The 22,439-nt window shown below is 37.5% G+C and overlaps 1 protein-coding gene and 1 long non-coding RNA gene across 5 annotated transcripts; both read right to left on the bottom strand.

Annotated features, from left to right (window-relative positions):
* Positions 1 to 8,954: 8,954 nt before the first annotated feature.
* LOC109147148 lies at positions 8,955 to 10,468 on the bottom strand. Its single transcript, XR_002048557.1, has 4 exons — positions 10,062 to 10,468; positions 9,830 to 9,960; positions 9,673 to 9,732; positions 8,955 to 9,420 (listed from the first exon to the last, which is right to left on the bottom strand). It is a non-coding gene; the product is annotated as an uncharacterized LOC109147148 (long non-coding RNA).
* Positions 10,469 to 18,053: 7,585 nt separating this feature from the next.
* Positions 18,054 to 22,129, bottom strand: LOC109147145 (ELMO domain-containing protein A). Of its 4 annotated transcripts, none has more exons than XM_019294782.1 (9): positions 21,906 to 22,129; positions 20,408 to 20,517; positions 20,071 to 20,139; positions 19,775 to 19,890; positions 19,554 to 19,611; positions 19,292 to 19,412; positions 19,129 to 19,176; positions 18,897 to 18,991; positions 18,054 to 18,487 (listed from the first exon to the last, which is right to left on the bottom strand). In XM_019294782.1, exons 1-9 carry the CDS (start codon positions 22,006 to 22,008, stop codon positions 18,389 to 18,391), a joined length of 819 nt encoding a protein of 272 aa, XP_019150327.1. In that variant the 5' UTR covers positions 22,009 to 22,129; the 3' UTR covers positions 18,054 to 18,388. The 4 variants fall into 4 exon arrangements, 3 of the variants coding, with proteins under 3 accessions (XP_019150327.1, XP_019150328.1, XP_019150329.1); XM_019294783.1 differs by having other exon boundaries at positions 19,554 to 19,608; XM_019294784.1 differs by having other exon boundaries at positions 20,104 to 20,139.
* Positions 22,130 to 22,439: the final 310 nt, after the last annotated feature.

Genomic DNA, 22,439 nt, shown 5'->3' with positions numbered 1-22,439 from the left:
GGGTTTGGATAAATTCTAACAGAACAAAGTTTCATCGGTACGAATGGAAGGTTCTAGAATTTGGGCAAGATATTGCGAAAGTCGTCAAATGGCTTCGGTTATAGAAAATGATAATAGGGATGGTCCGGAAATACAGGTTAAGAATATCATGCACGCATTTAGAAATTTAAGCACTAACTAAATTCCAACTACTACTTGGAATTTTTCTAAGTTTCAAGAAACTTTAAACGGTTACCTGATCTGAAATGCCACGGAGCACCATAAGGGTACACAAAACTCGGATGTACGCCTTGCTGAGTTGTTGCCGAGGGGGCTCCCATCCCAAGTATACCTTCAATGGCTGTAAATCTCTGATTCAGCGAGAGGTGAACCCTTGGGTCATCTGCGTACTCAAATTGCTAAAACCTTGCTTTATAGCATCATGAATCTCCTCGAAGGCTATCATCCTTGTTCTTTCCTCACGCCCCTTCCTAATTCTTTCAAAGCTGGGTTGCGCATCTTCTTCCTCTTCTACTGGTGCCGAGTTGCTAGCACCTCTCTCTAGTCTCCGTCCGTGGTTTCCATCATTGCCTCTTGCTCCATCTCTACCTTCTTCAATCTCAACTCCAAAATGCCGAAACTTCTTATAGGGAATCTCTAACCGGTCAATCAATGCTTCCTTTCATTAGGGGGCATCTCACTAATCTCTCTTAATGAAAGGTACTTTTGGTTCTCAACTTGATATATCTCATAATGCCTCATGTTTGGTGCATTGAAAATTGCCTGTGTTGCCCTCCTTCCATTTTCTTCTCTCAACGGTATTCCCAATCATCTCTATCATAAACATCACTACCCCTCAAGGGTAAGTCAAACCACCTAGCCAGCTTTTCTGGAGTTAGATCAATCCTGACCCCTCTTACCATAGACTTCATAGTAGTGATTCCCCTTCTTACTTGGTTACCAAATTTTCATAAAATTCTTCTACTAATTCGAGATATACTACTTCATCAATTATTAAAAATTTCTCTAAAAATCCTTGGAAAATCAATATATCATTAATCTCAGTAGAGAAGTGTCCAGAATGAAAAGTTTTGCCTCCAATCACGGTAGAAGTTGAACATTCATCATCTTCTTCTTCCTCCATTTGTTGATTTCTTCTTGACATCCTTGATTCTTGAAATCCTTATGTAACAACCCCCCCCCCCCCCCCCCCCCAGTACTAAATACAGAACTTAGGTTATTCTAACCCAAATGCACAGGCTAATACTAAATTCATAACTCAATAAGGTTATTACACCACTTTTATACATAACCGACTACAATATTCATCAAACGGTCAACTCAACATAAAGGATAGGAATATACTATCTCTTTTAGTTAGTGCGCTCTCGAGAAGGCATTTAATCCAAACATGAAAACATTTTAAACGAATTAGCGATAGATGCTAAGTAACCCCACTCAAATATGTAAAGATACATAGATATACTTTTCATACTTCAAAATAAGTTTTGAGACTTGGGAATACATATATATTTCTCTAACCAACTCTAGTTCAATAAATGATAGAGAGTGGAATCAAATCAAGATCAACTCGAAAGATATACACCATGACATGACATTATACAACAAGGGTATCAATAACGAGACTGATTCAATGAGATAACAATAACGAGATAAGAACAACAAGGGGTGTAGACCAATCACATTATTCAAGTATAATCCAATTCTCATCATAGTCACACAATCAATATCAATAACAAGTTCCAAGTCCTCACAGGGACAATCAATAATTCCAATATCACAAAGTCAACAACTCAAGTGTTAGTGGATCAGTGTGGAGGGCTCATAGACGGCTCAAGGACACAATATCTCAATATCTCAATCAAAGAGGCAATTCTAATTCCTTAAGTGTATACACCCTTATTGGGATCTCCAGGTCCTAATAAGTAGAACTAGATCTAACAACCCAAGATACGTTTCTACCAGGTTGCCCGCAATTCAAATGTCAACTCAAGTCAATCAAATAAGTTCCCCACATTGTCCACTGTGCCAGCATTACAATCTCAACAAGGATTCAATTCAACAAAGGAATCGTAAAAAGCAAAGACAATGAAATAGATTTCACAAGAAAGATATTCAGCAATGAATATTCTCAATCAATAGCTCAAGATCAAGGAATTCCAAAGATAAGATGCAACAAGGGTATAAGCTCACATCGATAGCTCAATGTCAACGGATTTCAAGAAAGATACAAGAAAGAGATAATCCAAAAGCAATAGCTCATATCAAAAGGATTCCAAAGAAAGGTTACAACGAATAGATAAGCTCAAGTCAACAATTCAACCAAGAATCAAGCAAAGGATACCACAAGAGCTCATACTAGCATCAAGAAGCAACATTACTAGCATGCACAATAATAGGATATTCACAAGGATTCTTACAAAAGAAATACAAAGGATTCTCAACATAGAATTCAACAATAATCCAATGAATATAAAGATTGGATCTTTACAGTGAATCAAGACTCAAATCCTAATCAATAGGCTCATAATACTCCGCTCTATACTTACGTAACATCAACAATTACTCAAAAGAGGCAACAAAACAATTCAAGAAGCCAAACAACCAAGAACCAGCGGGTGGTCCTGGCAGGGGTCAAAGGTCCTGCCAAGTTCCCCCGTGGAAATAAATGTGACACCCTGGAAATTATTCTTGTAAACCCAAATTAATTTTCCTTAAGGATGGATTTAATCCTCCTAATTACCTTTCAATTCTTTTGTAATTTTGCCTTGAACCTAATTAAGGGATTTATTTGGACCGAATTCACCTTTTAATTGGGTCAATGGGTTGGACCTTTATTTAATGAGCCTTTAGACCTTAGCTTCTTTAAATGAGAGCATATTCTTCTAGCCTTTTTATGAAAGTAGGAGGGCCACATTTGTAATTTCAGATTTTCTAGCTTGGAACCCAAGCTACAACCTAAAGACACTCACCCTTGCATACCTACACTTAGGGTGTGTTTGGAAACCTGTAAAATGAGTTCTGGAAATCATTTTCCAAGTTTCCATTGTTTGGATGTGCCTGGAAAATCAAGTCAACGGAAATCATTTTCCGTTGACTTTGGAAAATAGGCTTGTTTTGGAGGAAAAAGACTTCCCCTTTTTTTTGGGGAGAAGTCATTTTCCAACTTCTACACCAACATCACACCACCACCAACATCATCAACACCATACCACCACCACCATCACCACCATTACTGCTGCCGCCACCACACCACCACCACTATACCACCGCAACCACCACCATCACACCACCACCAGTCCACCACCAACACCATACCAACGCAACCACTAACACCACCAACACCATCAACACCATACCACCACCACCACTACCGCTCCCACCACCACCATACCACCGCAACTACCGTCGCCGCCAACACCACCATACAACCGCAACCACTGCCACCACCACCGTCGTCGCCGCCACCACCACCACCATACCACCGCAACCACTGCCACCACACCATCACTACCACCTCCACTGTTACCACCGTCATACCACCACCAGTTATTATTATTATTATTATTATTATTATTATTATTATTATTATTATTATTATTATTATTATTATATAACAAATAACACCACTACCACTACACCACCACCACCACCAGAATATTTTTGATATATTATTAGTTATTTTTTATTATATTTAAAATTATTATTATATTATTATATTATATTAGTATATATTATTATACATGTTGTAATATTCTAAATAAAATAATTAAAATATTTAATTATACAATTCTACTCATTTTCCAGAAAATGAACCAAACACACAAAAACAGTTTTCCAGAATGCAACCAAACACTGGAAAGAAAAATGTTTTTCGGAAAATGACTCATTTTCCAGAAAACATTTTCCAGAAGTCATTTTCCTACTTTCCAAACGGACCCTTAGCCAAAAACACTCTCAAACATTTCAGTCTGATAGTGTAGTTTAGTGTGGGATGGAATTGTAGTGTGAAAGAGAATTGGGGAACTCCCGAGTTTCGAACTCAAGGATGGCAAGTCGGAGTAAGTAAAGTGCAAACAATCTAGTGTTACAATGTATCAACAAGAGATGCTAGGTGCAAGATGAGGATGGTAAGGAAACAAGGGTGTAAGCATAAGGATGATAAAGAAATAAAAGAAAACAATCAAGTAAGTATGTAAAGTAGATAGGGTTGAACGGTGTAGTGTAGATTATGATGCACTTAAATCATTTAACATAGGTAAAGAGGATGCATATGCTAAGTCTATGGAATGGCTTATGTCCTTTCATAACATAGACTACTAGACCTTTCCTCAAACACCTTGCCTACATTACCTTCCCAACCAAGTCCCGTAGGATTCCTTGAGCTAGGAAATGTAAGGGATGGGAGCTTGAATTAACCTAGTAAAGGTCATTCACTCAACACAATCCTAGGAGTTGGCCTAGCTCTTTGGATGCATACAAAACAATCCAAAACAACAAGATATAGAAGCATAGCAATCAATCAATCCCAAATTCAAGAACTAAGTCACATTGGCATCATGATCTCACACATCCACAATTCAAACCCTAGCAATCTAAGCACTCATCATCATTACAAAGATAGAAAACACAACATTAAGTCTGAATAATAAACAAGGAAGAGATGTTACCCAAATCTTCAATCTATTGTGCAAGCATCCAAGAGAAATTGTAGAACAATGAGTGTAGATCTTCAAGGAAATGTAAATCTAGCCTAACCCTAATCTACCCTAACCTAAGAGAGATGAATTGAAAGGTGAGGAAATGGGGAAAAGGAGTTCTCCCAAAACAATCCCCTTACAAGCCTTTTTATAGCCTAGAATCTAAAATTTCATTTAACTGTCCTGTCAACGCAGCTGCAACGCACATTGCGAGCTGCGTTGAACTTTATGAAATTTCGCCCAAAATGAAAGTTGTAGCCCTTGAAAATCACGAACCTTAGCCACTTGAATCACCTCATTTGAGCACTCCTAACTCAAGATATGATCATTTTACTGAACTGTCGCCGGAATGCCCTGAAAATGACAATGTTTTGCTATTTTTCTACAAATGCAATAGAATTAGTCCTTAATCATAATTTCTATCAAATCAAGCTATTTAAGCAAGAATTAAGCATAAATTAATCTAAGTAAAGCACAATTAGCCTATAAATTACCCTATTAAACATAGCATATTTGGCACTTATCAAAGCCTCACCACACCTCTCTCTCACACCATTTTCCCCTTCTCCCACTCTACCATGAGTGTTCCTCATTTCCCCAACTAAGAAGACTAACAAGATTTCAATTTCTCTATCACCAAGCTTAGAAGGGGTAAATATTAGGTGTTTATAGTCTTATTTCTTGGTTTACATCTACTCCATCTAAGTCATTTCCCTTTTGTATGTTGGGTTCTGGTTTTTGATGAAGTCACTTTGACACTAGTACAAAACAAGCCATTCGCGTCTTTACTAATTGAGAATACGCGTCTTTTCTTGTCAAGACGCGTATGGCGCAGACACTGATAGTTGGATACTTTTACGCGTCTTTATTTGGAAGTCGCGTAAAGTAGACTATACGCGTCTTTACTGTCTTAGTAAAGACGCGTATTGTGTTTAACAAAAATAAAAAAAAAATTATAGGCGTCTTTACCATAAAGGTAAACACGCCTATAATTTTTCTTTTAACATTCTGTTTAATTCAATATATCTTTTCTACTAATCCTTGCTCAATACAAAATCCACTACCAAACAACATTTATATGGTTTAAACCATTTGATACAATATATATAATCCAATATAGATAATTTTCTAACACTATATATTAATCCAATATTAATCTATCTATCATAATATATAGTTATTCCATCTAAAACACATAATAAACATTTATATGCACTCATAAACATTTAAGGTATTCTTGTTCCAATGTTCTGACTTAGTGTATTTAGTTTACCTCCTCGTAATAATCCAAGACTAATAGATATGATGTAATTCTATCTAACATAATAAAAGTTTATACGCACCTAAAGTTTGCAGATTCATAAAAACATAATGAGAACTTTTGTAACATGAAAGGGGGGGCCAAAGCATTGGTGCAGATAATTCACATGATGATATTCACTATAGATCTATAATACATACACATACATATGTGTGTGTACATATATTGTAGTTAGAAACTTTAATGTTTATATACATGTTGTGACACCCCAAAAATCCACATTCTATCCATGGATTAATTGAGTAATTAATCCTATTTTATTTGAGGAATTAATTCCTAAAATCCTGATTTTTAATACTCAAGGACTAGAATTTGACTAGTCAACCTTAAAGTTGTGCTTGTACCTTGTGCTTTTAGGGGAGTTCCCTTGTTCCTTACACTTTCTAAGGGTTAGTAAAGGTATCCTTGTCTTTTCACCAAGAGTTAATATTGTAACCTAACCTAGAAGACTTCTTCATTTCATTCTCTACAATTCTTAGAAATTAGTTCTACCTTCTCTCTACAAAAGAAGTGTAGCTTATTCTCCAAGCCAAGTTGAGACCCTTGTCAAGATTCCAAGATTTGCTTCCAAGATTCAACCTTTCACCTATTTGGGCATCTAGGAGGGTAAGATCTAAGTTCATCTTGTGTTTTTGGTTCCATCTTAGTTGTCTTTTTCTTAAAGGTAGGATCTTTATGATCCTTTGGTTTAATCTTGAAGTGGGTTTGGAAAGTAAGCCTCGTAGAGAGCTTGTTGTGGTGTAAAGTGAAGTCTTTTGGTCTTCAAGAGGTAACCCATGCTCTACAAAACCTATTTTGCTTACCTATATGTGATTTCTTGGATTCTACATGTGTTTTGCTATGAAATGTGAGGGTTTATGCATTTGTCTTGTGATATTGCATATCTAGAGCTTGTGTTTAGGGTTCCTTTGTGCCATTGCTTGGCATTTTCCATGGTTCAATTCATTTTGTTGTGTTTGGTGAGATTTGCCATGTTTTAGACTTGAATTTGTGTTTGGAGAAGAAAATCCCCGAAAAGATTTGTTGTGGAACAGGAATGTTCCCGCGGGCGGGGCACCACCCGCCAGCCTACCCGCGGGTACAAGGCCCTGTGGGAATGTGTTCCCGCAGGCGGAACCACGGGTGGGGCACTACCCGTGGGTCCACCCGCGGGTACACGAGTGGTGTTTGTTCGGGATTTGTTCCCCGTGATTCTTTTGACTCGGTATTTGGTCGTTTGGCTTCCCGTTGTTCTTTTGTGGAACTATTTGAGTGTCTTCTTGATGTTTCGTACGTCTAGAACTATATGGTAGGTATCCATGTAGGACTTTGGAGTCTTGAATCATGCTAAGTGTTCAACATTGTGTTTCGTTGGACCAAGAGGTGTCTTGTGTGTTCCTCGGAACTATCTTGAGTTTCCCCGTTGATAAGCATGCTAGTTTGTTGTCTAAATGCTAGTGTGTGTGTGGTTTGTATCTTCCGATTGGTTGATGATAACTTGTGTTATTCATCGTTGTTGTCGTTGGGCTGTGACCCGTTCCTTGATTGAGTATGTTTCATACCTTCGTTGTGATCCGTTGCTTGACTCTTGTTGAGTTGTAGTGCGTGTGTGGCTTTACCTGGATTGCACGATTAGTGGTATGGGACACTAGTCACCAAGGTATTGCAGCGGTCCTCGTGGTGGCCGTGACGTGCTTATGGAGTTGTGGCCTGAGTGATGGGTCCACGTTTTTGGGGGATAACATGTGTTATCCGGGCATGTGTTGCCGTGATTGGTGGTTTTCGTTAGTGGTCGTTGGTGGGGGACGACGGTCCCGGGGGAATAAGGTTGGACTAAGAAGTACAGGGGTCCTGGAGGTAATGGTTGGAAAGAAGATACAAGGTTGGGGTAGCCATAAGGTTGGAACAGGGCATAAGGAAGGCATACCAACTCGTGATGGGTGATGTTGCGAGGGCTTGTAAAGCCGGCGTTGTGTGATCTTCTCTCGTGACGTGTGTAGTCACGGAGGCTTGTGTTGTTTTGGCATGTGTTGCCGTTGGGTGAGTCTTTATCCTTTGCGTGTGGTTAACCTTTGTGGGTTGGGATGTGTTCCCATGTTATCCTTGTGAGTGATGAGTCTTGTGTTGACTGTTGATCTTGGTTTTGACTTATATATATGTATTCCGTTTCGAAAATGGTTTTTATGACTTATATCTATCTATATATGATACTTAACGGTATTGGTGGGTTACCAGCATTATTCGCTGACCGGGCGTCGTCCCAATGTTTATCTTTGTATCTTTCAGGTGGTGTTTAGACGAGCGCGATGTCTAGAGCCTGGTAGCTAAGCACCTTTACCCTTGCTTTTGTGGCCTGTGCGCCAATGTAGCTAGACTGATGTTTTGGGATAGATGTATACACTTGCAGATTGTTTGCCGTAGCGTTTACCGTGTTTGGTAGACGTGTCGTGACACCCCGTTGGATTTCTTTTATCCAGTTTCGTTTTATCTTCCACTGTGCTAGTTTTGTCGTTTAATCTGCATGTGTTAAGGCTTTTATATAGGTCTTGTTTGGGGGGTGTTACACATGTCCTTTTTATTTTTTGACCATTCAAAAAGTTCTTAAAGAGAGAATTTTTTTTATAAAAAAATTATTTCTTGATTTTATATAAAATGAAACTATGTAAATTATTATATTGAAAATTACCTAGATATCTTGAAGAGGGAGAGGCTGAAGCAAAGATCCCATAGAAAGAAAATTAGCACAATGACCATATCTGACTGACTGTCACAGTGGTGAACATACTGCTGCATGGAACACTAACCTAAAAAAATGCCACAAAACCTTTAATTTGTGTCACCATTCTCTAACATCAATTTTCTCAAATTCATTATATTCAAGCTGGAAACAAACAAATTAAACAAACATACACATACAGATGTATATATATGGCAAGAATTGGGAAAAGAAAATAAAGGTTGAAATAGGAGAAAATAAATAAAAATATCCACATTATATTATTGAAAAAACACAAGCAGCACTGATAGATCTATCTACTACCTGATCAGCATCTTGTGAATGGCGAATTAAAGTTTCACAAAAGATGTTAGATTTAGAAATGGATATACAATATAACAATATTATAATACCATCCTCTGAACCAGTATAAAATGCATGCATCAAATGAATATCACACAATTATAAAATCTGAAAGCAAAACAATTGGATAACTACAAAATTGAGTAAAATTAACAGAAGTTCTTTTAAATGCACCACCTACTGCTCCTTCAGTACCATCTCCATCTTCATCTCCATCATCATCAACTCATGTATAGTAGTTGGAACAAACCTCATGTTCACATGTGCATCAAGGCAACGAATGTTGTAGATCCCAAATAATGATCTTCTGATCCATGCTTCTAATTGAAGCCCGAGGAGAGCTGCTAAGACAGTCATTTCAAGCTTCACCAATAATATTAAAGTAGTCTATATTATTACGTACTATTAATATGAAAATAATGCTACAATGCATACGAAGGCTATATATAATCCAGTTCATCTCAAACGCCCATCAATTTCAAGAATCTTAAATCGGAATTGGAGATGATCTCCCACCAAAAGAACTATCACACCAGGCATTAGCTCAAGAAATGGCACTGATCAACCATCAAAACAAGACTTAAATCACATACCTGCCCACAGTAATTCCAGGAATTCACATCAACTCCATTATCAAGAAACAATGCCACAATCTAAAACACAATTTACACAAATCAAGCACACTCCGAAATAGATGAAAAAGAACAAAACTTGATGGCACTGAAATGAAGGGAAAGAAAACGGCAATACCTCATTATGGCCCTTAGCGGTGAAGAAGAGAGTTCAGACCACCGAAAGTTGAGTACTTTGCCAAACATGGATTCCAATCTAGTAACATCTTGGATTCTACATAGTCCCCATCTTCCTCCTCATCCCTCTCTCTATGGAAAATAGCTCAAATTTCACTATCAGAATCTAAATATACGGAGTGTATTTTAAATAGTAAATACGTAAAAATTATGTCTTCGTATTTTATATATACCTTTGGTTGGAAGTGGCCAAGTGGGGTTTTCTAATCACTTTGAGAAGCGAACTTGAGAGACTTTCGGCCGGAGGAGTTGCGGGTAGAGGTCGGCGCTGGAGGCGGTGTTGAGGTTTGAGGGGTGGAGGTCAGTCGGAGAGAGCGGCAGCGAGGTGAGGAGTCTAGGGTTTGAGGGGTAGGTGGGAGGACATGGCACGAGGGCGATGAATCTGAGATGGACGGTGGCGGCGCCTTCTGCTATTTGGGGGTTTTCTGAGATCTTCTGCTCGGGGTTTCAGCCATTTGCAGAGAGGTAGCTCTCACTGGCTCCGGCAGGAATGCATCGCTGCTGTGGCGGCGGCGTCCATCAGCTAAGTTGGGTGGGTGGACGAGACCAGAAAGGTTAGGGCTTGACGGCGCATAAGAGAATTGAGGTTTAGAATTGTCTGAATCCCTAAATACTCTTTATATACTTATATACTTATATATACTTAGATATATTCACGCATAAAATACTCGTCATTACCATAAATGTAATGACGCGTGTACTATAATAATTTTTTAAAAAATAAAAAAGCTGCACGATACACGTCTTTACTATATAAGTAATGACGCGTAAAGTTTTAATATATTTACAAAAATGCCACCGCTTGTTTTTTCCTTACTTTACGCGTCACTAATTTGAACTAAAGACGTGTAATATTACATTTTTTTGGTCAATTCTCTACTAGTGTGAGGAGGACTTGCAAGAGTGATCTTGGAGGGTTTGGAAGGTTTTCTAAGCTAAGAAGGTAACCCTATGTCCAATAAAACCTATTTTCCTTGCATAAATGTATTTCTTGATGTTCATGTGTGGTTTGATGCATATTCTTGTGATTATGTTATTGTAGAGCTTGTATTTAGGGTCGTATGATGCTATTTGTTGAGTTATTCCTTCCATTCAAGTCCTATTTGTTATGGATGTGAGTATTGATGAGTTTGGAAATGGATTTCACATTCTTGGCATTTTTCCCCGAAATCCCACTTTGCTTCAGGACCGCGTACCAGCGGATACTTCGGGCAGGCACCAAAGTACCCGCCGGAAGCACCCGCCAGTACAGAGTGGAACCAGCAGGGGTTCGGCGGGTGGTTTGGTACAATAATCGTACAATCATAGCACATAGTCATCGACATAGATGATCGAGACTCAAAAATAGCCTGATCAAGGAATAATCATAACAAGGTACAATAATCGTACAATCTCACAATGATAGATTCAATCGAAGGAATTCAAGAAAAAGAACACGAAAGAAACTTCCAAAGTATTTCCACAACAATGAGAGGTTTTCCAACTCATGAGACCACAACGATTGGTACACAAGTTACCAATACTCATCAAGAATAAGTAAGGCCATTACGAGGAAACACATACTAGCACCAACAACAACGTAGCTAGCATGCAGATCAATAAGGTAATCATAAAGGCTCAAAAGAACACCATAGACTTCACTTCAATCCAACAAATCACATAGTTGGATCACAAACACGATTCAAGACTCACAAATCCTATCAAGGAAGTGAATCCACCCGAGAAAGTGTACCCGCTAGTACCGAAAACAGAGAGGAAATTCCACTTCGGGGAAAATTGTCAAAATGCTCAAGTTCAAGTCCAAAATACCTCAAAACTCACATAAATCAACAAAGGAACTTGAACACATAGAATATCCCAATGAATAGCATTAAAGAACCCTAAATACAAGCTCTAACAAGGCATAATCACACGAATATGCACATAATCACTCAATAGCATCAAGAAAATCATAAATAGCAAGTGTAAATAGATTTTCTAAGACATGGGTTACCTTTGTAGCCTAAACAACACTTCCCAACTCCTACGATCCTTCTTGAAGGTCCTCTTCCAAAAGATCTTACATACACAAACCAAAACCCCAACAAATACAAAAATTCTTAGTTAAAGGAGGTGAAAAACTAAGTATTAAAACCATAAAAGCCTAGAACTTACCCTTCCTAAGGTTGTAGATGAGTAAAGGTGGAAACTTGATGGCCTTCAAGGTATAAAACATGATGGATTTCTTTGGTTAGGTTGGGAGCTGTTTAGAGTAGCTTGGAGAGAAAGCTAGAGTGTAGAGAGAGAGAGGTGTTTCTTGTCTAAGTGAGGAATGCTAAGGTGGGAGTATAGGAAATATCTTGGGTTCCAAGTTAAGATTATGAAAATACCAACATGACCTCCCCTTCCCACAAGCTAGTTAGGAGAAAAATAAAAGATTAGAGTACAAGGAATAAAGCACAAAGTATTCCCATTGACTAAGTTAAAAAAGCTAAGGGCTTAGTCAGATTAGGTCCCTCAACTATGCTCAATGGAAATTAAGAAGGAAATTATAAGGCAAAATAGGAATTAATTGGGTAAGTAACTCGGTTTTAAAGGATAAATTTTCGGGGTGTCACACTCTCCCCCCCCCCCCCCCCCCCCCCCAATAAGAAGTTTCGTCCTCGAAGCTTAGATGCAACGAGGTGTAAGTAAGAACAACAATTTGGACTGCAAGCCGTGTGACAAGAATCAAGGAGAGTTAATAAAAGAAGGTTGACGCAAAGAGATTTCCACCAAGCTAACTAACTAAAACTAAACACCGGACTAACCAAACTTACCATACTTAACTCTAAGCAACAGATTCTACAAGTATAAACCAATTAAGCTAGATTACACCTAAGGTTTCAAACGAGATCAAAGTTAAGGTTACTAAACTAGAAGCCAAACCAAGATTAGAAAAGAGGTTATCTTAAACTCCGACTTGAGTAGAGTTGCCCGCTCAATCCTCCGATGCTCCAGCTTCCGAACCAGTAGCACCTGTGGAGCTGTCCGTGTCCAACCTGGCCTCCACAGCTGCCACCCTCTGATCCAAGGAGTCAACTTTGACATTTAACGAAGAGAAACCATCCTCTATGATTTGATTTTGTCTCCGAAGTTGTGCTAGGATGCGTTATTCAGTAGTCATGGATTCTTTTTCAGCCTTGGTCCTCTGTTCCATCCGTCTAGCACTCTTGTCACTACCGTAGTCACTGTCCTCCTCCTCCTCTTCATTCTCTCCCTCCTCCTGAGCCATCTGCTTCAACTTTTTATTTGGAATGTCAAGCTGCTCAATCAACAACCTCCTCTTGGCCAAGGGTTTCTGGCTTATCTCTTCCAAGGTGATGTACTCTCCATTTCCGACATGAAAGATGTTGTTGCCACGAATGTTCTTTGCATTAAAGATTAACCTCCTCACAGGTTTAGCCACGGTCTGGCCCACGTTCACTCCTTTCTTTGCAAAAATCCAACTCAAAACCATGTCGTAATGCAAAGTCTTTCAGTTATGAGCCATGCAAAAATCCATGTGGTTCAACATAAGAGCAGGCAAGTTAAACTTCACTTTGTGCTTCAAGAAATAAGCAAAGGTGTATTCCAAACTCCCCACATCTTTACTCTTGTTGTTGTTAGGTAACAAAACTATCGGCCACAAACATTATCAAAATCTTTTGCTCAGCTGATAACCATTTCTTTTCCGGTTTAGTAGCCAAGGTAAAACCATCGGTTCTTCCCAACAAGTAACCCAAATAATCCTTATGCCCCAAGTTTTCAGTCTTAATCCAAGTCTCCCGTTTATACTTCGATACTCCGGTTGGAGTCAACTTTAGGAATTTGGCCAAACGGTTTTCACTCAAAATAATCTTCACTCCCCTAACTTTAGAAGTGATTTCCATCTTGTCACCCTCCTTGGTAACACCCATATGGTGATAGAATTCCTTGACCAAATCCGGGTAGGTATTACATTTAATTTCCAAGAACAAGTCCAATAAACCTTGGTACCTAAGCATTTCTATCACATTATTAGAGAAAGATTCGGGTTCCAAAGCTTTACCTTCCAACACGAGGTAGTGGGCATCAACCCATTCCACCCTCTTTGCAACACTTGATTTTCTAGGCATGGTGGAGGATGTCCAAGGGGTTGTTGATGATGGTGGCTTTCTCTTCTTTTTCCAGCGAAGAAGGGAAGACAACGGGGGTTTGTGTGGGGGAAGAAGAAAGGATAAAAGGGTTTTAATTTGGGGATTTTAAGATAGGGTTTGGAGTGGGAAAGATTAAAAAGGATTAAGGTTTGGTGAGGTTTAAGAAACACTCATAGCTTAATGGTTCAAGGGTTAGGTTAATAAGAAAGAGGCCCGGGTTTGAAACTTTTAAGCCATAATTAAACTTCCCTACTTAGGAAATTTTAGCTCTACTTTTCCCTTAAGGTCCCTAAAGTCTTACTATTAATTTCCAAAAATCTATTTCTATATTATGTTAGCGGTTTTATACTTAGAATTTTCATGAAAGTCTTACTATCAATTTCCAAAAATCTAATTCTATATTATGTTAGCGGTTTTATACTTAGCATTTTCATGCTAACGGGTTTATTTTCCTATGTTTTTCTATAACCCTTTTCAGGTGGATTTGGTGTTTGATGAGAGCACGCAATTGATGTAGTAGTGTGTAGCTCTAGAGCATAGTAGATGCTAAGCTAGCATTAGTTATCCCTCTTCCCTTTTTGGTGATATCTTGTTAGTTGTTGATGTAGCTAGACTACCATATTTTGGTTGGTGCTTAGATACCGGGGTTCGCATATCCCATTCTATTTATGTATTGAGCGTATGACTCTAGATTTTAGAAGTTAGCCTGTGCAGTTACTCGAAGGTAGGTAGCTGTGGCGGTGACACTCTCTTTTGGATGTTGATTTTGGATTTATATATCCTAGTTTATCTTTATTCCCTTTCTTTTACCTTATTTAGACTTCTTAAATCTAGACTCTAAAGTATAGAAAAAGAGGGTGTTACAAATAATGACCGAGCGGTCCGCCGATCATTTCCACCCTCCACCTTGTGCTAGAGATTTTTTACTTCTCTAGCCAACTCTTCAACTTCCCAAACTTGGGCTCTCCAGGTAGGCTCAGGTGTTTCTCCACTACGCTCAGCCATGCTTTCCGGAGAGTCAACTCTCATGTATTCCACTACCTGCAGCTGGTTGGTCCATGGATCTACTAGTGGGGAAACCTCTGCTCGTCGGTGAGGATTGGGTAGCCTAGTTGGCCTTGATTGGTTCTTGATCGGTAGTCACCATGATTGGGGGATTTGGAGGTGGCCGACCGATGGGCGAACCAGGTCCATGCATCTTCCCCAGAAGATCGGTCCTACTGGTTTGATTTCTACGGACAACCGCAACCAACAGGGTCCATCGTTGTGGGAACAAACGTAAACTTTTTGTATCGATTCCCACATACGGCGCCAATGATGATTTTATACTTTTGGGCAGCCAGTGTTGTATTGATGAATATTGCTAGTGAATATATAGTGAAATTTGCTTCCCCTTTTCCATGATGGAGTCTATTTATACATATTTTGAGCTAAGAGTCTTATAAGGAATAGAAATCTTAGATTGTCTCATATTGTAAGTATTTGTTACATTGGGAATTAGGAGCCCAATTCTTATTATAATTAGGAATAGTAGGCATGGCCTAATCCCTACAATATTATAAATAATAAGCATAGCCCTATTAAACTCGATAAATTATGCTGTGGAACCGTGTCCACCTTGCAAGGAGGGTACGGTTTCAAATTGTTCATAATTATGGATATTTAGTTCGAAAATTATGAACATATAGTTTTATAATTATGAACATAGAGTTGTTAACATAATTATGAACATATAGTTTTGTAATTATGAATATAGAGATTCAATAATTGTGAATATGAAGTTCAAAAATTATGAATATATAGCTTTATAATTATGAACATATAGTTTAGTAATTATGAACATAGAGTTCTGTAATTGTGAATATAGAGTTTAATAATTATGAATATGAAGTTTAAAAATTATGAATATGTAACTTTATAATTATGAACATATAGTTCAATAATTATGAACATAAAACCTTATCCAGCCTTGTAAGGTGGACACAATTTTATAACATACTGATTGATTAAACTCCTAAGTACGTACAACGTATCTTTCTTGAACTTTCTTGATCTAATTATTTTCTTGAGCTGGTCCATGTGACCTGGACCTTTTTGGTTAATTGGTCCGAATGGTCAAATATTTCGGCCAAAATTGTATTACTTATCTAAAAGAGTGGAATTGTTTCACATCCCATTCTCCTTACAGCATGGTGTTTCTGAAAAAGGAATCAAACAATATTATATGTACTCGACCAATGACGAATTGACGAGTCATGCAATTCTTCCAATATCATTTTGGGTGCATGTTTTAGAAACTACTATATTCATATATTGCTTTCTTTCTAAATCGGTTCGGAAGACATCATATGAGATGCATACTAGGAAGCATCTTAGTATTATATGTCTTTTATGATGCCTTGGGGATGTGAGACTTTTGACCCGTCCTAATTTTTGGAAAATTAGCATCACCCCTCATTACTCTCCTTTTCTTTCTTTGAACCTGTTACCCATCATGAAAAACATGTCGTAAAGTTTTATTAGTTGAAGTAGAGTTGGCTTGCTCAATTGCATTTGCCTCTTGTCCACCATACATAAATAGTAAGCCGCATTTGGTAAATGTGTTTTTATGAGATTAAAAATGCATTTATCATTGAACTTTTTCCGGGACTATGTAACTTTAAAAAATTGTCTATTTTTATTTAATGCTTTCAAATTTTGCCTATTTTTGTCAATTTCCCAGAAGAATAGACACATGCATGCTTATAACATTATTCATCTGAAGAGCCTTATGATGATGTAAGTGTATAAGGCAAAGTTCTAATTTTACGGGGCGTTTGGTTCACTGTAATTTTGTTGTAGTTGAATTACAATTCAATGGATACCTCAATTATATTGTTTGGTTGGAGGGAATTGCAATTCCCTCCTTTTGTTGAATTGCACCCCCATGAATTGCAATTCAATGAATTTGAGAAAGGAAAAACAAATGAAATGACATTATTACCCTTAGTTGTTATTAATATTATTATTACATAAGGGTATTTTAGTTTTTATAGCACTTCTTTCATTCTCAACTCCAAAATTTTATTTCTTCCTCCCAAACAACGTAATTTGAATTCCTACTTTATTCTCACCTTATTCTTTTCCCACCGAATTACAATTCCTTTCCCCCCTAATTACTTCCTTCCAACTAAACACCCCCTTAGTTGATTTTGGTTGTGCGGCGATCAGGTCTATATCCCCACCAGGGACGGAGCTAAAGGGGGCAGGGGCAACAGCTGCCCCCTCACCCCACCCCACCTCCACCCCATATATAATCTTTGTATGTATATATGTATACATAGTACAGGTTTTAGTATTAGTATAAACTATTAAATGTTAACAAAAAATGAGTTAGATTAGTTGACAGAGCACATGTTTGATAGTTGTAAAGTCAAAGGTTTGAATCCTTTGGTATCAATGTAGTTCTACAGTTTTTTCCACCTTTTTTAATATTTAATACACACAACAATATTTCTCCTTCCCCTATATAGCTTTTTTTTAAATTTAATACACACAATAACAACAACAATATTTACAACTATATTTTTTAGGTAATCTTTTTAATTATCTCTTTTGTTTTAATAGAAAAATTTTCTGAATCCGTCCCTACTTCTTCGCCCCCCCCCCCCCCCCCCCTCCCCCAATTGAATTTCTGGCTCCGTCCCCAATCCCCACTTTCTTTTCTTTTTTTTTTTTTTTTTTTTTTTCATATTACGATATAAATAGTGTTTACTTTTAAAAATGGGAAAAAAAAATTACTAACAAAATTTCAGTTCTCTGACGAATTAAACTCCAGTTGCTCTGTTTGGTTGAGCTTATTTCAAGCTACAAATAAATTATAAGTTTATTTGATAAAATATGATAGCTTAAAATAATATCTTATTTAGAAACGGTAGCATTTCAAAATAAGCTCTTGGCTTTTTAACATTTTCGTTAATATCATATATTTCAGTTAATATCAACTTATTGTATTAATGCAACAGCAAGAGGTTAAAAGAGCGTGCATGCATACATTATAAACTATGTCGAACACAGTTCTTTCATAATCTGTTGATTCTAAAAAAAAAATTACGAGACTGAAAAAGATTCTAACCCACAAGGAAATGGTTAGAAGAAAGAAATTGTAGAGGTTGAAGTGCAAGCGGACTTGGCAGAAAAAATAAAATAAAAAAACAACAACAAAAAAAACAAAAACAAAAAACAAAACACAACAAAACAAAAAAATCAGATTTCAGCTTCCAGAAGGAACCACGATGTTTTTTACTCCACTGCTAGAACTAGGAAAGACTTAAAAGAAACTCTAAAAGTTACCTATAAGTTAAAACTGATTGTCAATGCAGCAACTAGCACAGAAGGGTGTAGGAAGGCAAGTCTTCAATCCTTAAAACATCATCCATCAAAAGTTCCTTTTCCAGCTGTGATTGTGTGGATCTCAAGACATCCTATAATGTTGATGCATTTGTTAGTAAAAAGCAAATGAGAACTATGCCAGGTGGGAAACAAAGCAAACCGGCAGATAGGTAACCCCAGCCAAGATTGTTAAGGATACAAACTTGTAATCACAAAGTCAAGAATTTTAATCCCATCCCTCTTGATTTGAGCTAGCCAGCTATGGACAACCTAGTTTATCTCCTTGTGGTCCTTTACTGGCAAGAATCACAAGGCGGTATTTTATCAAATGCACACCCTCGGGTAATGGCAACGGGTTTTCCTCGTCACCCAAAAAAGAAAACCCGCAGAGCACATGCAATGCAAGCCAATTTCTCAGACTAAACATCTAAATTAACTGCTCTGTTCCATGAAAATGCGTGTGGTTTTTGTTAGGAAAGAGTTGCATTGCTCATTGCTCACATTAAACTCCATGTATGTAGCGTTTTTCTCCAGCCATTGTTTGTCCATAACCAAGAAAGCCACGCAGTAAAGTAGGTCGAATGCCCATTCATTCTCTGAAAGTGCAGTAATCATATATTAGTTTAGAGTTTTCAATCAACTGTTAGTTTTTGCTTTATGTTTGAGTCTTACCAGACATCATAACCACTTGTAAATACACACTAAACATACACAGGGATGCGATTGGAGTTACCTGATAACATCTGAATAAATACTCCTCTGACAAAAGTTCTGGGTTTTGCTGCACATGGTTTGGTTTGAATTAGAAAGGGTCTTGACTGCAGGAAAACTTTCCTCAAATTTAATGGTAACAGAAATACTAGTTCAAATTCCTAAGAATCATGTATTTCTCTTACTTGCTTCCAGATCAAGCATCTGCATAATCATGAATGTAATATTTACACCAGCAACAGCAAATGGATACTCCCATGCAGACCGTTTTCCACCTTGCTTCTTCAGCAGCCGTTGAAAAGATGCCTGGAAACAAAATAAAAGGTAATTTGAGTTGATTCGAAAATGATTTTTTGAAAAAGTATCAGTTATTTGAAAAGGCTTGGAAAATGGCAAAATGGCAAATCATGGATGATATTTGATATTATAGCTCAGTTAGAATCTTACAGGAAATGTTTTTGCGAAAAACAACAGGTTCTCCAGAGAAATGAACCCCGCTCCTCTGCTTATAATAATAATAACAATAATAAATTTAAAAAATTATAAGTTTCAGTAAATAAGAACGCATTCCAGAAACAGGCACTTAAAAACATTTAAGAAACACAGGTTTAGCAAGAGAATGGAAAAAATCTGGAGCATGGGTGCATTTGCACAAATTGAAAAGCAACCTGAAGTCTGTGGATGGATCTCTTCCCTGCCATCCCATTTCTTTCCACTGATCAGATATCAAACCATGAAGTTCCTGATCAGGATATGAAGCATGCCATAGAGCTTTCAAAGCCTCCTGTTGAAGTAAAATTCTGTTCAAGTAAGCCATGAAAAGAGTCTAGAAAAAGTTCTCGTCTCTCATTCTCCACTATGAACTCCTTTACACGAAGATTCTTTATATTATTTCAGATGTACACAGAAAGTGGGCAAGTCTGGAATTGGAAAATATCCAAAGGATTTGTTTGATGAACCAAACCTGATGTTCCTGCTTGGAAGCATCAAAACAAACCTTCATTCTATGTTGTAGTCTTCTCAGTCTCTCTTCCTAGACAGTTTAGAAGACACCAGAATTAGTTCTGTATAGAATAGTCCGCATGTCAAGTATCATATGAAGGCATATAACTCAATTGTCTGAAAAGAGGGTAGAATTCTCATCTCCAGAGGACCCAGAGGAAAAAAAAAAAAAAAAAAACAAAAGCTCAGTTTTGATTTCCAACTTTGCCACTTTTCGTTAAGTATGTACAGAGATAATCACTGTTTCACTGCTGATATTCCTCTTTCCTCTGTTAAATCAAATGGTTTGATGCACTTGCCTGTTGAGGTGTCAAATTGATACAGATTCTTTGGTAGTTTCCCTTTCCTTTAAAGCAAACACAAGTGAGTCCTTTACCCATCCACAGAGGAGTCCCACTAATTGCATCATCTGCAGTCAAACATTGGATCAAACTGTGATTATGTAAATATATGACTAATTTTTCTTCTTTTCAATAAATCCATTTCTTGCGAGTTGTAAAGGGGCCATAAGCTAAATCATTTTTACCAGTAGAAGTTGAGGAACAAAAAGAAGATACAGATGAGTAATCTAAAGAAGTCGTTGTGACAAGTCAAAAAACAAAAGTTACTGCAATGATGCAAAGCAAATGTTCAATCTGGTTAGTATTTACACTTGAATACTTGAAATTCAAATTTTTTTGTCAAATTTCCACCAGTGTTTACAGTAAGTTGTCAACACAAAAGGCATTGGTTCAACCATGGGATAGTAGGAATGCTACAACTCCCATTATTTATGTTACAGATTGATAACTTGTAAAGTGACAACTGAATGACTGATCACAAGTAAAATCACTTTTTCTGGCATGAATAAGAATGAACATAAACAATTTCAAAGACAATTACAATAAACTGTGTGATGTAATGCAAAAGAGTGAACTGAAATCCAGTCTTAGAAAAGCCATATTGAGTAATTAAACAAGTATGCCTCCTTTCCCCCTTCTTCTGCATCATATCCATAGGTGTTTCGGTGAGAATTTCATGAATCTCAATGTCACATGGCACAACTTCCCTAATAACAATTGATGCCAATATTGGTGGAAAAAAAAAATTCAAATTGCAAGGACTATCAAGAATTTTATCATCAGTCAGCGATAATTTTCCTTTTGAACCAAATCTAAGGAACTCCAAACCACCGGAGAATTTATCATCAGTGGATGAGAATTTGCCTTTTGAGGCAAATCTAAGGAACAACAAAGCACTTGAGAATGTTTATTTTATCTTGCAAGTATAATTTGTAAATATCTACAATCAAAGCGCAGGCTATTCATTATTTTTCCTGCAACTCATCCAGTTTCACATATTCACGATTGAGAGGGACAAGCAAACTTCTCTGGCAAATTTACTAACTGTGCTCAAGATGGAGACATTTTTTTATCTTTTAATCAAGACGGAGACTTTAATTAATCATTATATAACTGAAAATGAATATACTAACAAATCCTACCAGACTATTGAAACATTTTAGAGAATTTGAGATTGGAAAATGACGAAAAAAGATAGAACTCTGATTCTTCAATAGCACCGTTTCAGTGTGCATTACTCATGTGATCAGGCATTAAAAAAAAGAAGTAAACAGACATTGAAGCGAGCATCGAATCGAATCACAATATAGATCGCAAATATTCAAATTTATACGCTAGTATTCCATACATACATGCATAGAGCATATAAACATATTCTAGTTCTATTCTATACCGATATAAACAGGAAAAAAAAAAACGCACGCATTCGTATACATATTGGGAAGATAGAGATTACCGTTGCCGGAAGGAGGGAGAGAGCATCGAGAAATGGAGGACGAAGTAGAAAGTGTCCGGATGGCAATACAGTTCCCTTGGGTTCGCGCTGCGGCAGGGCTCATTGCTCCTTACAACTGTCGGAAATGCGCTTCACGCTCGATCTCTTGGTAGCATTTGGAGGGAGAGAGAGAGAGAGAGGCCGTCTTGTCCGTTGCGCGGCTCCTGTTGTAGTGCAGTCTCTTAGAAATTAGAATGATGTAGTATTGTAGTGAGGTGTGATCGGCCGTCCTAAAGTGCCCCCGTGGGTATGATTAATTGACGACCATGTCCTTGACCGAATCAATATCGGTAAAATAAACGAGATGATGGTACTATACTACTATCTTGCGAGCCCAAAAATCGAATGAAGTTTGAACTACTGCTGGCAGTTTTTTTTTTTTTTTTTTTTTTTTTAATTTAATTTTTTTTAATTTAATAAAAAGGAAGGTCAAGGCCAGTACAAGGTCCGGATGGACTTAGGCCCCACATGGCCTAAATCCTACTAATAAGCTAA

Source organism: Ipomoea nil, unplaced genomic scaffold (genome assembly GCF_001879475.1).
Source record: "Ipomoea nil cultivar Tokyo-kokei standard unplaced genomic scaffold, Asagao_1.1 scaffold1977, whole genome shotgun sequence".
In the NCBI taxonomy this organism is placed as follows: Eukaryota; Viridiplantae; Streptophyta; class Magnoliopsida; order Solanales; family Convolvulaceae; genus Ipomoea; species Ipomoea nil.
This window is presented reverse-complemented; position numbering and strand designations above follow the sequence as displayed.